Genomic DNA, 15044 nt, shown 5'->3' with positions numbered 1-15044 from the left:
TGAGAGAGACCACCAGTCAAAAATGAACTTTTTACTAATCGTTAACTTGGTGCGGATTATATACAGTAGCTAGCTAATAATAATAACTAATACTAATACTAATAATAGTGGGTACATAACTTGATGGATGTTTCCTTCAGAATACGGAGCAATTTCCACACTCTGTTTCAATACCTTCCTCATTACTCGCTCTTTCTCTATCTTCATTGTTCTTCTCTACTTCATCACAACCCAGCTCAGTACTACAGTCCAGTTAGCAAGAGTCCTATTCTCAGCCCGCAGTTCCGCGTCTTCTTTCCCCTCTCGGGAACTATATTGCCAGTATGGCCGGTACTTATCTTCTCTGTCTCTGACACTCATGAACTCCCGCCCAGGGCACTTTCTTCATCTCGCATACTCTGTCTCGCCTTGGCCCTTTTCCTCTCTGAGTTATAAACTCTTGGTCGTACTGCTAGGCGTCCTTTCCTGGGACCTGTCTCCAATCGACCTCTCTGCCTTTCAGTCACTTCTCTCCATCTTTACACTAGTATCTCTATGTCCTCTGTCATGGTCTGCTCTCATGTTAGGGACACCCAAATCATGCGGCGCTGCTCACATCAGACCTTAGGGCCCAGTGGGAGTAGAAAAGAGACTATCTGACATTCCAACAGGAAACTATCTCTGTTCCTTCACCTTAGCCCCTCCCACTCTGGGCTAGTCTCATACTTAACTCTAACTCTACCTACTGTTGAGCAACACACATTATTAACGTCATTAACGCATATCACCATTTACATTACACAATATAACGTTACACTTGTTTCTTCAAGGTTGAACTTGGGCATTATGTCCATCTCCTTGCATAAAGCCGAGTACTTCATCTTTCACTTACAATGTATGTACTCTCCGAATTCACTAATATGCCGACAATTATTTCTTTCTACCTCATATATAAATTATGTAGCAAAACGATAAAAAGAAAAACTTTTACATTGTCTTTCCATGTCATCTCAATATTTGTTTGCACTCTTAGTTTCATATTATCTCCTGTAGGAGCTGCCAGAAAAATGGAACAACACCAAAAAAACTGCAATTACTGTGAAACACGACCTGGCTCCCCTGCAGATAGCAGAAGTGTCTGTTGTCAGGAAAAGATGTGTTGCTTTTGATGTAAGTAAAGTTCTGTATCACACTTTGTGCAGTATTTTATGGTTCAGCCAGCAATGTCACAAAGTCACAGACATCCACTTTACTCTGTTTTTCTTAATTTGCAGATGAAACAGAATAATTTTCGAGAGATGTTTTGCCTGGAAGCTCCATTTTCATATAATTCCCAGAATCCGTATCTTCTGCTGGATAAAGTATGTAAAATAAGAAGTCAACAAGTGTTTGTAATGCGATGCTTTGGACATTAAAGGAGTTGTCCACAACAACCCCTTCTCAATCCCTATGTTTCCACCCAGTAAAATAATAACACTTAGTGCTCCATCACACCAGAGTACTCATCAGACTAGTGCTATCAGATTTTTTTTTAACGGATAGCCAATGGTGCTAATGCACAATTTTTTTCACTGACAGAATTAGTTAAAAAAATCGCAGCATGTTGCAATTTCACTTTGAAGTCTGAAGACACTCACCAATTGAAGTCTATGGGTGCGTGGAAAACATCGGACTGTACTCGGATGACATCCTATTGCAGTCCGATTTTTGCGGACTCCCAGAATGCAGAAGACGAAGAAATTTTGTTCTCTATCTTCATCCCACACAGTATCCTCCGATTGTCTGGGATGATCACACTATGCTGACACTTGGATCAAACTCTGATCACAGTTTGATCAGAATGTCATTTGCATAATTGGCCCGTTTCTCTCAGGTGAGGGAGTATAAGGCCGTCTGACCATAGCCTTGTACTCACCTCCGGTGCCAAGCAGTTTCAGCAATGTTGTCACTGGCACTCCCAATGCTCGAGTGACATTATGTCATGCGCTCCTTGTGGCCAGTCAGCGCTGGCTTCACTCTCCCCTCCTTCAGACAAATCAGACATCTGGAGGAAGACATAGCTGCGGCTACTCTCTCACTTCCTCCGGATGTCAGTTACATCCATAGGAGAGGAGAGTAAAGCTAGCACTGATTGGCCACAGGGATCGCATGACATAACAATTTCACATGAGCCCTGAGAGAGCCAGTGCTGACCTCGCTGGAACGACAATGCCATCGGTGAGAAAAAGTGTTTTTATAGGGATTGAGAAGAGGTTTTTCGAGTAGTGGACAACCCCTTCAAGTTCTAACATAGCAGAAATGTATTGCACTTGTAGGTAATTGCAAAACCAAGAAGAAGGACTAAATAAATAAAATATGATCAAAATGTTTTATTTTAAGTAATTGATAAAAAAAAGGGGGAATAAATATCTAATATAACAAACATAGACAAAATTGGGTGTGGAGAGCCAATAAGTTAAAATCACACCAAACATCAAATGCATGGAGAGATGACACGTAAATGGAAAAATTGCATATACCTGAATATTAGTCACATAATAAATAGGTAGCGGATAAAGGATTGTTGCAAAAGTATAAGTGACAAATAAATAAAAAGCAAATTAAAGGATGAACATGTAGTTAAGTCAAATGCAAGACAAGTAAAAAAGGTATGAATTGAGGTGCCAACAATATTGAAGTCCCATACAATAAATAATGTAAAGTGCATATTAGGTTTCACCCGCCAACTACCCAACACGCGTTTCAGCAATGCTTTGTCAGGGGTGGTTGTAGGTAATTGAGCAAAGCAGAAGGAAATACTAATAGTTTTTCTGTCCCATAAGACCAGTTTTGTGGAAAAGGGGAAACATACTGTATACAATGGTGGCCAAAAGTATTGGCACCCCTGCAATTCTGTCAGATAATACTCAGTTTCTTCCTGAAAATGATTGCAATCACAAATTCTTTGGTATTATTATCTTCATTTAATTTGCTTGCAAGGAAAAAGCACAAAAGAGAATGAAGCAAAAATCAAATCATTGATCATTTCACACAAAACTCCAAAAATGGGCCAGACAAAAGTATTGGCACCCTCAGCCTAATACTTGGTTGCACAACCTTTAGCCAAAATAACTGCGAACAACCGCTTCCGGTAACCATCAATGAGTTTCTTACAATGCTCTGCTGGAATTGTAGACCATTCTTCTTTGGCAAACTGCTCCAGGTCCCTGATATTTGAAGGGTGCCTTCTCCAAACTGCCATTTTGAGATCTCTCCACAGGTGTTCTATAGGATTCAGGTCTGGACTCATTGCTGGCCACCTTAGAAGTCTCCAGTGCTTTCTCTCAAACCATTTTATAGTGCTTTTGGAAGTGTGTTTTTGGTCATTGTCCTGCTGGAAGACCCATGACCTCTGAGGGAGACCCAGCTTTCTCACACTGGGCCCTACATTATGCTGCAAAATTTGTTGGTAGTCTTCAGACTTCATAATGCCATGCACACGGTCAAGCAGTCCAGTGTCAGAGGCAGCAAAGAAACCCCAAAACATCAGGGAACCTCCGCCATGTTTGACTGTAGGGACCGTGTTCTTTTCTTTGAATGCCTCTTTTTTTTTCCTGTACACTCTATGTTGATGCTTTTTCCCAAAAAGCTCTACTTTTGTCTCATCTGACCAGAGAACATTCTTCCAAAACGTTTTAGGCTTTCTCATGTAAGTTTTGGCAAACTCCAGCCTGGTTTTTTTTATGTCTCGGGGTAAGAAGTGGGGTCTTCCTGGGTATCCTACCATACAGTCCCTTTTCATTCAGACACCGACGGATAGTACGGGTTGACACTGTTGTACCCTTGGACTGCAGGGCAGCTTGAACTTGTTTGGATGTTAGTCGAGGTTCTTTATCCACCATCCGCACAATCTTGCGTTGAAATCTCTCGTCAATTTTTCTTTTCCGTCCACATCTAGGGAGGTTAGCCACAGTGCCATGGGCTTTAAACTTCTTGATGACACTGCACACGGAAGACACAGGAACATTCAGGTCTTTGGAGATGGACTTGTAGCCTTGAGATTGCTCATGCTTCCTCACAATTTGGTTTCTCAAGTCTTCAGACAGTTCTTTGGTCTTCTTTCTTTTCTCCATGCTCAATGTGATACTCACAAGGACACAGGACAGAGGTTGAGTCAACTTTAATCCATGTTAACTGGCTGCAAGTGTGATTTAGTTATTGCCAACACCTGTTAGGTGCCACAGGTAAGTTACAGGTGCTGCTAATTACACGAATTAGAGAAGCATCACATGATTTTTCAAACAGTGCCAATACTTTTGTCCACCCCCTTTTTTAGGTTTGGTGTAGAATTATATCCAATTTGGCTTGAGGACAATTCTTTTTGTGTTTTTTCATTGAAGACAAATTAAATGAAGATAATAATACCAAAGAATTTGTGATTGCAATCATTTTCAGGAAGAAACTGAGTATTATCTGACAGAATTGCAGGGGTGCCAATACTTTTGGCCACCACTGTATATCCAGATAATAGTTGCCTGCTTCTTTCATGATTGCAAGCAAAACCACTGGCAAGATTCAAAACATTTTGTGATTAAAGTAGGTCCATTGGGGAGATGTGTTTCCTAAAAACCTCTTCCCTTTCTTAAAATTGACAGTTGATCTGCTTGCATTTAGTAAACAAATGTCCTAAATTCATCTTCTTCTATCACTTTAAAAACAATATCTGCCTTATTCTTCCAGGCCAACCAAGATCTACGTTCCCTCGAGCTAGAAGTGAAACACATACATGACTCTGCTGATCTGTTTGAAGTAGTCATTCCCGATTATAAGCAGATGAAGAAATGCCGCGAGGAAACTAAACTGCTTAAAGAATTGTGGGATATTATATATAATGTTCAGGTTTGTGGATATTTTATATAAACATCCTCTACCACAGTATGTAAAAAATACTTTAAAATAAGCTAGATATTTATCTGCAGGCTCATTGGCAGATAAATACTTTAGATAAGGTAAAGAATATTTATACTGTGTTAGCCAGTAGCAAAGCACTTTTCCAGCCCTGACCACAGTTTAACAGATATGAATCTGCTCATCTTAAAAAGCAACTTCAAATCTCGGAGAGAGAGAAGAATTTGGGAATACAAACTGATGATAACCTTTGACACATTCAAAACAGGATTGAATGTATCACGTGGATTCATGAGCTTTTATACAAAATAAATGGGCATTTGGGGATATCACATATTCATGTGTTGTTATATAAATTTAAAGGACAACTGGGGATATCACATCTCCAAGAGACTCCATTTTGAGGACAATGAACTTTTGACATGTATGTGAACTCTCTTGCTTTGATTTATCGCTTTCCACAACTCACTTAAGTATTTTCAGATCTCCACAGGTTACTAACCATATACCAATAATACAATTTGTTCCGCCTATCTTAGAATCTTGCTTTAACTTTCCCAGCTCCTCTCCCCCTCCCTAGCCTGACTCTGCTTTACGTCACCTGTCGTATTTACGACAGCACATAGCACTGACTTTTTTTCCTTTTTTTTTTCTTTGGCCTATGTACATATGTATGTGTTTTCAGATTTGGTGTCATTATTAGCCTGAGGAAGAGACCTGAGTTGTCTCGAAAGCTTGCTATGTTTACCATCTTTTCAGTTAGCCATTAAAAGGTATCAACCACTGAGGACTCTCAGATTCCAACATTATACACTTTAGATAACTTTTCCTTTCACCAAATGTTTCATATTGAACTAGACACATGATTTAATAGTGGCTGCAGAGAAGAATTTTTTTTTATGTTTTTTTTTTTTATCTCAACTCATCATTACGAAGATATTAGTTTGTAATCTCCATACCACACATCTCCATATATCTTGAGCCGACATGAGGTAAGAAAGGACACCTCTGTATATTGTGCCATTAGACCAGTGCATGCATTTCTATCCTACGCAGATACATAAACTAATTCTGTCAATATCTACATCCACTGTTAAGAGTTAGAGAAGAGCATCTACCAAACTACTATGTAATTCTCTATTACTTGGAAAATTGAAAGGGGTTGTCCTCTACTGGCCCAACCCCAAGTTAATCACTTCAGGGCCCTATAGACAATTAAAATCTATATTCGCTTCCCACAGTGGCGTCGTTCTAAGGATGTTGGTGCTGCTTTTCCTGACCGGTTTCGTGATATTGTTGTGTCAAGTGATCTATGCAGCCAATCATCAGCTGCTGATTGGCTGCAGCTCAACAATATTCCATCAGAGCAAACATCTACTCTGACAAAATAGTAAAGGTTGCTTTTGATCAGTGGCCGCTGATTGGATTCTGCGATCATGTGACACCACAATATCATGTGACATGGCAGGAATTGCAGTGCCAATATCACTTGAACAGTACCACTGTAAGAGATGAATAATTGGATTTATTTTCTTTGGACAACCCCTACAAGACTTCTTTATTGGTTACTGACTCATTGGTACTGTCCTGCTCATCGTTATTGGCACCCATGAAGTTTAAGTACATAATGTGGAATATCTCCTGAAAAAAATTAATCAAGTGAAACAGTTTTTTTGTATAGAGCACTCGTGTTTAATACAAAAGAGCAAATGATAACCAATAATTTGAGGGAAAAATAGAAAAACCTAAAGCTTGCTGTGTCACTGGTATTGGCGCCCTTTACATTAATTTAGTATGGAATCACATTTTGATTCGCCTGTGTTAAATCACAAAAGAGATTCACCTGTGATTAATTGTCGGTGCCCATGTGACATGAATTAGCCAATGAATGATGACTTCAATGTTCTAAAAATGTTATGTTCTGCTACCAGAGCTAAGGAAAGAGAGGAGATCTGTCCCTACGATAGAACTCAGCTTTATCCCTACGATGTAACAGGGGACCTGATCCTGCGATCAGACCTGCTAAAGTCCTAAGCTAGTCTGTACGGAGACCTATAGATGTGGGGAAGGAATCCCTACAAGTACTAAGGACTGGGAGGAAAATGGGACACCTCCTAACAGAAATAGTAGCAGACAGACAAACAAACAAAATATATAGAACACTGAGGTCCGTAGACCAAGCAAACTAACAGAGTTAGATACCGAGCACAGGCTAGCTAGAAAGTAGTTATACAATGAAGTCCAGCAAAGCCAGAAGGGCGGAGCAGGATTAAATAGGCCAACAAGGTCATGTGACCAGCAAAGGAAAAAACCTAAGAGCAAGGTTCTAACAGTACCCCCCCTTCTAAGAGGATCCTCCGGATCCCCTAGGACCAGGCTTATCAGGAAATCTCCTGTGAAACGCTCTGATAAGTCTGGACGCGGAAACATCATCTGACCTCACCCAAGAGTTATCCTCGGGTCCGAAACCTTTCCAGGCCACAAGATACTGCAAACTACCTCTATACCGTCTAGAGTTAAGGATGCGAGAAATTTCATATTCCCCGTCCTCCACCACCGGAGGAACAGAGGCAGAGGCGTCACCATCCGACACAACAGCTTTTTTTAACAGAGAGACATGAAATACCGGATTAATTCTCCAGGAGGTAGGAACCTCCAACCTAACAGCAGATTGGTTGACAACCTGAAGCACCTTAAAGGGCCCTACAAACTTGGGACCCAATTTCTTAGAAGGAATCCTCAACCGCAGATTCCTAGAGGACAACCAAACCATGTCACCAACAGCGAACAAAACCTCCTGTCGTTTCCTATCAAAGTAGTCTTTAGATTTTCTGTTGGCCTCCTGAAGATTACCACGCACATCCGTCCAAACTCTCTCCAAATCACCGGAAAAATTCTCCTCCTCAGGCACGGCAGATCCCAACTTGGAGAACGACCCAAACGACGGATGTCTCCCAGAACAACAAAAAAAAGGCGAACAACCAGCAGAAGAAGATGTATGATTGTTCAGAGCAAATTCAGCAAGTGGCAGAAACTCAGACCACCCCTCTTGATTGTCTGCCACAAAACAACGCAAGAACTGCTCAACATCCTGGTTTTTCCTTTCTGTCTGGCCATTAGATTCAGGATGATATCCGGACGAGAACGATAAATGAACTCCCAACCTGTCACAAAAGGCACGCCAAAAACGAGCCACGAACTGAGGACCCCTATCAGAAACAATGTCAGTAGGAACGCCATGAAGTCTGACAATTTCCTTGACAAAGGCCTTAGCGAGAGTTTTAGCGCAGGGCAGTTTGACGAAGGGAACCAAGTGACACATCTTGCTAAAACGGTCCACGACCACCCAGATGACAGTAAAACCCTCAGAGGGGGGAAGGTCAGTTATAAAGTCCATAGCCAAATGTGTCCAAGGAGCACTGGGAACCTCCAAAGGACAAAGCAACCCCGCAGCAGGAGTATGTGAGGACTTAGATCTAGCACATATAGTACATTGACGCACCCACTTAATGACTTCCTTCTGCCATCCAGGCCACCAAAAACTGCGACCCACCAGTCTCTTGGTCTCAGAGATTCCGGGATGACCTGCCAACCGAGATTCGTGACACTCAACAAACAAATCTCTCCTAAAGGTCCCAGGCACAAACAACCTCCCATGAGGAGTGTTAGATGGGGCATTCTCCTGTGCTTTAAGAATCTCATCTTCCAAAACGGAGTCCAAAGCAGCTATCACAACACCTTCTTGTAAAATGTTCTCCTCTTTCTCAGCACCGACTATGGGAGAAAAACTGCGAGACAAGGCATCCGCCTTAACATTCTTAGTACCAGGGATGTAAGTAACGGAGAAATTAAACCGCGAGAAAAACAGTGCCCACCTAGCCTGACGGGCATTCAGGCGCTTGGCAGCATCAAGATATATCAGATTTTTATGATCCGTAAGAACCTGAACGGGAAATTCCGCACCTTCCAAGAAGTGGCGCCAGTGTTCAAATGCGAGTTTAATAGCCAATAATTCCCGATTACCAATATCGTAATTCAATTCAGTCTCCGAAAATTTTTTTGAAAAAAAGGCACAGGGATGTAATCCATCCCCGTTATCCTGAGACAATACTGCGCCAACCCCCACAGAGGAAGCATCAACTTCAACCAAAAACGGCTTAGTCACATCAGGCTGCATAAGGATGGGAGCAGAGGTGAACCTCTCCTTGAGATACACAAAAGCTTCAATAGCCTCAGAAGACCACTGAACCGCATCAGCACCTTTCCTGGTGAGATCGGTCAGAGGTTTGACAATACTAGAAAAATTTTTTATGAATTTTCTGTAATAATTGGCGAAACCTAAAAACCTCTGTATCGATTTCAAACCAATAGGCCTAGGCCATTCCTGTACAGCTTGAACTTTAACCGGGTCCATCTCAAAACCTTCGCTGGAGATAATGTAACCCAAAAAACTAATTCTCTGTACAGCGAACTCACATTTCTCCAGCTTAGCAAAAAGCGAATTGTCCATTAATAACTGTAATACCTCACGTACACTCCTCCAATGAGACTCCAGATCCGGCGAATAAATCAAAATGTCATCCAAATACACAACCACATTTTTGCCGATCAAAGGTCTAAGGATGTCATTAATAAGATTCTGAAAAAATGCAGGAGCATTAGTAAGACCAAAAGGCATAACCAGATTCTCAAAATGACCCACAGGAGTGTTAAAAGCAGTCTTCCATTCGTCACCCTCCTTCATGCGCAACAGATTGTATGCCCCCTTAAGGTCAATTTTAGAGAACCACTTGGCCCCCATTAACTGGTTAAATAAATCAGGAATCAATGGCAGTGGGTAAGGATTGCGTACAGTAATTTTGTTAATCTCACGAAAATCCAGACAAGGACGTAAACCGCCGTCCTTTTTTTTTACAAAAAAAAATCCAACCGCCACAGGAGACTTAGAAGGCCTAATGTGACCGGCGGCCAAACTTGTCTGTATGTATTCCTCCAAAGCCTTCCTCTCAGGAATAGTAAGGTTAAATAAATGACTTTTAGGAAGAGTCGCTCCAGGGACAAATTCAATAGAACAATCATAGTCTCTATGGGGAGGCAAAACCTGCGATTCCTTCTCAGAAAAAACTCTCCAAAAATCCTGAATAGGAACAGGCAATTCTCCCCTATCCAAAGCTGCAATACGCCCGTTACAACACTTGTCATAACATTTATGGCTCCAGGATTTAATTTCACTGGTAGACCAATCCAGTACAGGATTGTGAAATTTTAACCAGGGCAATCCCAATATTACTGGAGAAGGCAAGTTATTCAAAACTACCAAATCCAATTTCTCATGGTGAACACCATTAATAGTGAGAGGAAATTCACAGACCTTGAGAGTAATATTCTTCAAAGGGGAACCATCCACAGAAACCACAGCAATGGGGGATGATAAAGGTTCGGGTTTTAAATTGAGTCTTTCCAAGAATCCCCCATCAATTACATTCAGAGTAGACCCACAATCGACAAACACCCGAAATTCCATTAATTTTTCCTGAGCAATCGTGGAAGCAGCTAAAAATACACCCTTGGAATTTAAACAGGCAATACGGGCATGACTGACCATTTTTTTTTCTTTCTTCATACGAAGCTCACAGCCTTTAATCAAATGACCAGATTTTCCGCAATAGAAACACAAGCCTTCAAAAAATCTACGGTCTTTTTCTTGAGAGCGAGGTGCCACCGATCCAATCTCCATCGGTTCACCACTGTTAGTACACACATTCTCATAACCAGAAACTGACATAGCAGAGGATTTGCTCTCATTAACCCTTGCACGCAGTCTCCTATCCACCCGTATAGCTAATTGCATAGCCTGTTGCAAATCTTCAGGTGTAGGATAAGCAATTAGCAGGTCTTTAACCCTTTCATTGAGCCCAGCAAGAAATAGACTTTTCAGAGCAGAATCGTTCCACCCTGTTTGAGTAGACCATCGACGGAAATGAGTACAATATTTTTCCACATTACCTGATCCCTGTCTCAAACGTCTTAACTCAGTCTCAGCTGATGCGACACGGTCAGGATCATCATATAATAGCCCCAAAGCAGAAAAAAAACTATCCACTGATCTGAAGCATGTATCACTAGGTTGCAAAGAAAAGGCCCACTCCTGAGGCTCTTTGCGCAACAGTGACATTATGAACCCTATGCGCTGGGATTCATCCCCAGAGGACTTGGGTCTCAAATGAAAATACAATAAGCAAGCATTTTTAAATGAAAAAAATTCTCGGTGTTCACCAAAAAATAAATCCGGCAAACATACCTTAGGCTCCAAGAAATGTGCTCCAGGACAGTTACTCATGTGCTGACGGAGCTCGGCCACCTCCAGAGAGAGTCCCTGCAGGCGATGAGCCAAATCCTGAACCGACACCATGATGGAACAGAAAAATCTTTCCTTAGAGAATTTGCAGGCTGGACTTACTGTTATGTTCTGCTACCAGAGCTAAGGAAAGAGAGGAGATCTGTCCCTACGATAGAACTCAGCTTTATCCCTACGATGTAACAGGGGACCTGATCCTGCGATCAGACCTGCTAAAGTCCTAAGCTAGTCTGTACGGAGACCTATAGATGTGGGGAAGGAATCCCTACAAGTACTAAGGACTGTGAGGAAAATGGGACACCTCCTAACAGAAATAGTAGCAGACAGACAAACAAACAAAATATATAGAACACTGAGGTCCGTAGACCAAGCAAACTAACAGAGTTAGATACCGAGCACAGGCTAGCTAGAAAGTAGTTATACAATGAAGTCCAGCAAAGCCAGAAGGGCGGAGCAGGATTAAATAGGCCAACAAGGTCATGTGACCAGCAAAGGAAAAAACCTAAGAGCAAGGTTCTAACAAAAAAGCCACATGGTAGGCCCTGTTCCTTTGTCACAATGTTGAAAACAAAGGAGCTGTCTGAGGACTTCAGAACTGCTATTATTAGCAAACACAAGACTTCCAAAGGATATAAGGCCATTTCCAAACACTTTGGTATCCCAGTTTCAACAGTGCGCAATGTTATTAAGAAGTTTGCCAACCATGGAACCATCAAGAAACTCTCTGGCTGTGGGGGAAAGGGGATAAATTGACAAGAGATGTCTTCGAAGGTTGGTGCGAATGGTGGAAAAAAACACCATGGCAAACATCCAAAAACCTGAAGGCCAACCTTGAACAGTCTTGGGTCATGGTTACAACAAGCACCATATGCCTCACACTAAACTAAGCAGAGCTTTATTGGTAAAGGACAATGAAGAAATCATTGATGAAGAAAAGACATAAAAAGGAACGACTGATCTTTGCCAAAGAGTACCTTGACAAACCACAATCTTTCTGGGAAAATTTTCTGTGGACAGATGAAACAAAAATAGAGCTTTTTGGCAATGCAAAGCAACAGTTTGTTTACAGATGGCGCAATGAACTGCATAAAGTAAACAACACCTTACCAAGAGTTAAGTATGGTGGAGGAGCCATAATGCTGTGGGGTTGCTTTGCTGCGTCCGGTACTGGAGGCCTCGACCGTATCACAGGAATCATGAAATTAGAGAATTATCAAGAGATTTTAGAACAAAATGTCCTACCCAGTGTAAGAAAACTTTTGGTTTGAGTTGAAGATGATGGATTCTCCAGCAAGACAATGAACCAAAGCCCACATCCAAAAGTATACAGGAATGGTTGAAAAAGAAAAAATGGACTGTTTTAAAATGGCCAGCGATGAGTCCTGACCTCAATCCCCTTGAAAATCTATGGGGTGAACTGAAGTCTACCATTGGGAAAAGAACCCTGGAAACATTCAAGAGCTTGAACAAACTGCAAAGGAAGAGTGGGAGAAAATTCCAGCTGAGAAGTGCAAGACGCTTCTAGATGGCTACAAGAAACGTTTGGAGGCTTTAAGCAATGCCAAAGGGTGCGCAACCAAGTATTAACCCCTTTACCCCTGAGGGTGGTTTGCACGTTAATGACCAGGCCAATTTTTACAATTCTGACCACTGTCACTTTATGAGGTAATTACTCTGGAACGCTTCAACGGATCCTCCTGATTCTGAGATTGTTTTTTCGTGACATATTGTACTTCATGATTGTGGTAAAATTTCTTCGATATCACTTGCGTTTATTTGTGGAAAAAATGGAAATTTGGCGAAAATTTTGAAAATTTTGCAATTTTTAAAATTTGAATTTTTATGCCCTTAAATCAGAGAGATATGTCACACAAAAGAGTTAATAAATAACATTTTCCACATGTCTACTTTACATCAGCACAATTTTGGAACCAAAATTTTTTTTGTTAGGGAGCTATAAGGGTTAAAAGTTGACCAGCGATTTCTCATTTTTCCAACAAAATTTACAAAACCATTTTTTTAGGGACCACATCACATTTGAAGTCGCTTTGAGAGGTCTTTATGACAGAAAATACCCAAAAGTGACACCATTCTAAAAACTGCACCCCTCAAGGTGCTCAAAACCACATTCAAGAACTTTATTAACCCTTCAGGTGCTTCACAGGAATTTTTGGAATGTGGAAGAAAAAAATGAACATTTAACTTTTTTCACAAAAATGTTACTTTAGACCCAATTTTTTTTATTTTCGCAGGGGTAACAAGAAAAAATGGACCCCAAAATTTGTTGTGCAATTTCCCCATGGCACGCAGATACCCCATATGTGGGGAAAAACCACTGTTTGGGCGCACGGCAGGGCTCGGAAGGGAAGGAGCGCCTTTTGACGTTTTGATTGTAAAATTTGCTTGAATAATTAGCGGACGCCATGTTGCGTTTGGAGAGCCCCTGATGTGCCTAAACAGTGGAAACCCCCCACAAGTGACCCCATTTTAGAAACTAGACCCCCCAAGGCACCTATCTAGATGCATAGTGAGAACTTGGAACCCCTAGGTGCTTCACAAATTGATTCGTAAAAATGAAAAAGTACTTTTTTTTCCACTTTTTCATTTTTACAAATCAATTTGTGAAGCACATGAGGGTTCCAAGTGCTCACTATGCATCTAGATTGGTGCCTTGGGGGGTCTAGTTTCCAAAATGGGGTCACTTGTGGGGGAGCTCCAATGTTTAGGCACACAGGGGCTCTCCAAACGCAACATGGTGTCCGCTAACAATTGGAGCCGATTTTCCATTCAATTTGTTAGCGGACACCATGTCGCGTTTGGAGAGCCCCTGATGTGCCTAAACAGTGGAGCTCCCCCACAAGTGACCCCATTTTGGAAACTATACCCCTCAAGGAATTTATTAAGGGGTATAGTGAACATTTTGAACCCAGAGGTATGACACAGAATTTGATAACATTAGGTCATCATATTGAATAAGTTATCATTAGTCTTGAGCGCAAGTGCTCGCTACTTGAGTTTGCATCGGGTACTCAGGTATGCACCATGTATCACGGGTGCTCAAGTGAAATGCTCGAGTCCCCGCCCGCATGTTTCACGGTTATTAGACACCCCCAAAAAAACATGCAGGGATCGCTCGTGCATGGCAGGCAATCCCCGCGAGGTTTTTTTGGCCGCGAAGAATATGGGGCGGAGACTCGAGCACCCGCGATACTCAGTGCATACCCGAGCACCCGATGCAAACTCAAGTAGCGAACACTTGCGCTCAACACTAGTCGCCATATCGTCATCTTTTTTTTGTTTTGTTTTTTTTTACTGTTGAAAATAAAAAAACAACCCCAGCCCTAACATCAGCACAACCCCAACCCCAACCCCAGCCCTAGCGTTTATTTTTTACGCCGTTCCTCGTGCGGTATAAGTGATGAGATTACTTTATTCTTCGGGTCGGTGCGATTACAGCGATACCAGAATCATATCGGGTTTTTATGATTGACAGCTGTCACACACTAAAAGACACATATTTTGTAAAATCTAGTTTTTGCATCGCCATATTTTGGCTGACAGAGTCATGTGATGGCTTGTTTTTTGCGGGATGAGTTGACGTTTTTATTGGTGCCATTTTCAGGCACGTGACATTTTTTGATCGCTTTCTATTCCTATTTTTGGGAGGCAGAATAAACAAAAACCAACAATTCAGGAATTGTGTTTTTTTACATTTTTTTATTCTGCTGCGGGTTTGGTAAAATTGATAAGGTAGCTTTATTCTTCGGGTCAGTACGTTTACAGCGGTACCACATTTATATTGTTTTTTATGTTTTGGCGC

At 41.5% G+C, this 15044-nt stretch overlaps 1 protein-coding gene across 1 annotated transcript in view; it reads left to right on the top strand.

Moving 5' to 3' along the window:
- The window catches only part of DNAH11 (dynein axonemal heavy chain 11), a 481578-nt gene that overhangs the window by 158413 nt on the left and 308121 nt on the right, over positions 1 to 15044 (top strand). Inside the window, exons 20-22 of the mRNA XM_073677778.1 lie at positions 1033 to 1149; positions 1254 to 1340; positions 4699 to 4857. Of these exons, the coding sequence (XP_073533879.1) occupies positions 1033 to 1149; positions 1254 to 1340; positions 4699 to 4857 (363 nt within the window). The remainder of the gene's footprint in view (positions 1 to 1032; positions 1150 to 1253; positions 1341 to 4698; positions 4858 to 15044) is intronic.

Source organism: Phyllobates terribilis, unplaced genomic scaffold (assembly GCF_046119375.1).
Source record: "Phyllobates terribilis strain yellow unplaced genomic scaffold, ASM4611937v1 Scaffold_4__5_contigs__length_816908805, whole genome shotgun sequence".
Taxonomy (NCBI): domain Eukaryota; kingdom Metazoa; phylum Chordata; class Amphibia; order Anura; family Dendrobatidae; genus Phyllobates; species Phyllobates terribilis.
The sequence above is the reverse complement of the archived record's forward strand: the minus strand, read 5'-3'. Positions and strand labels throughout refer to the sequence as shown.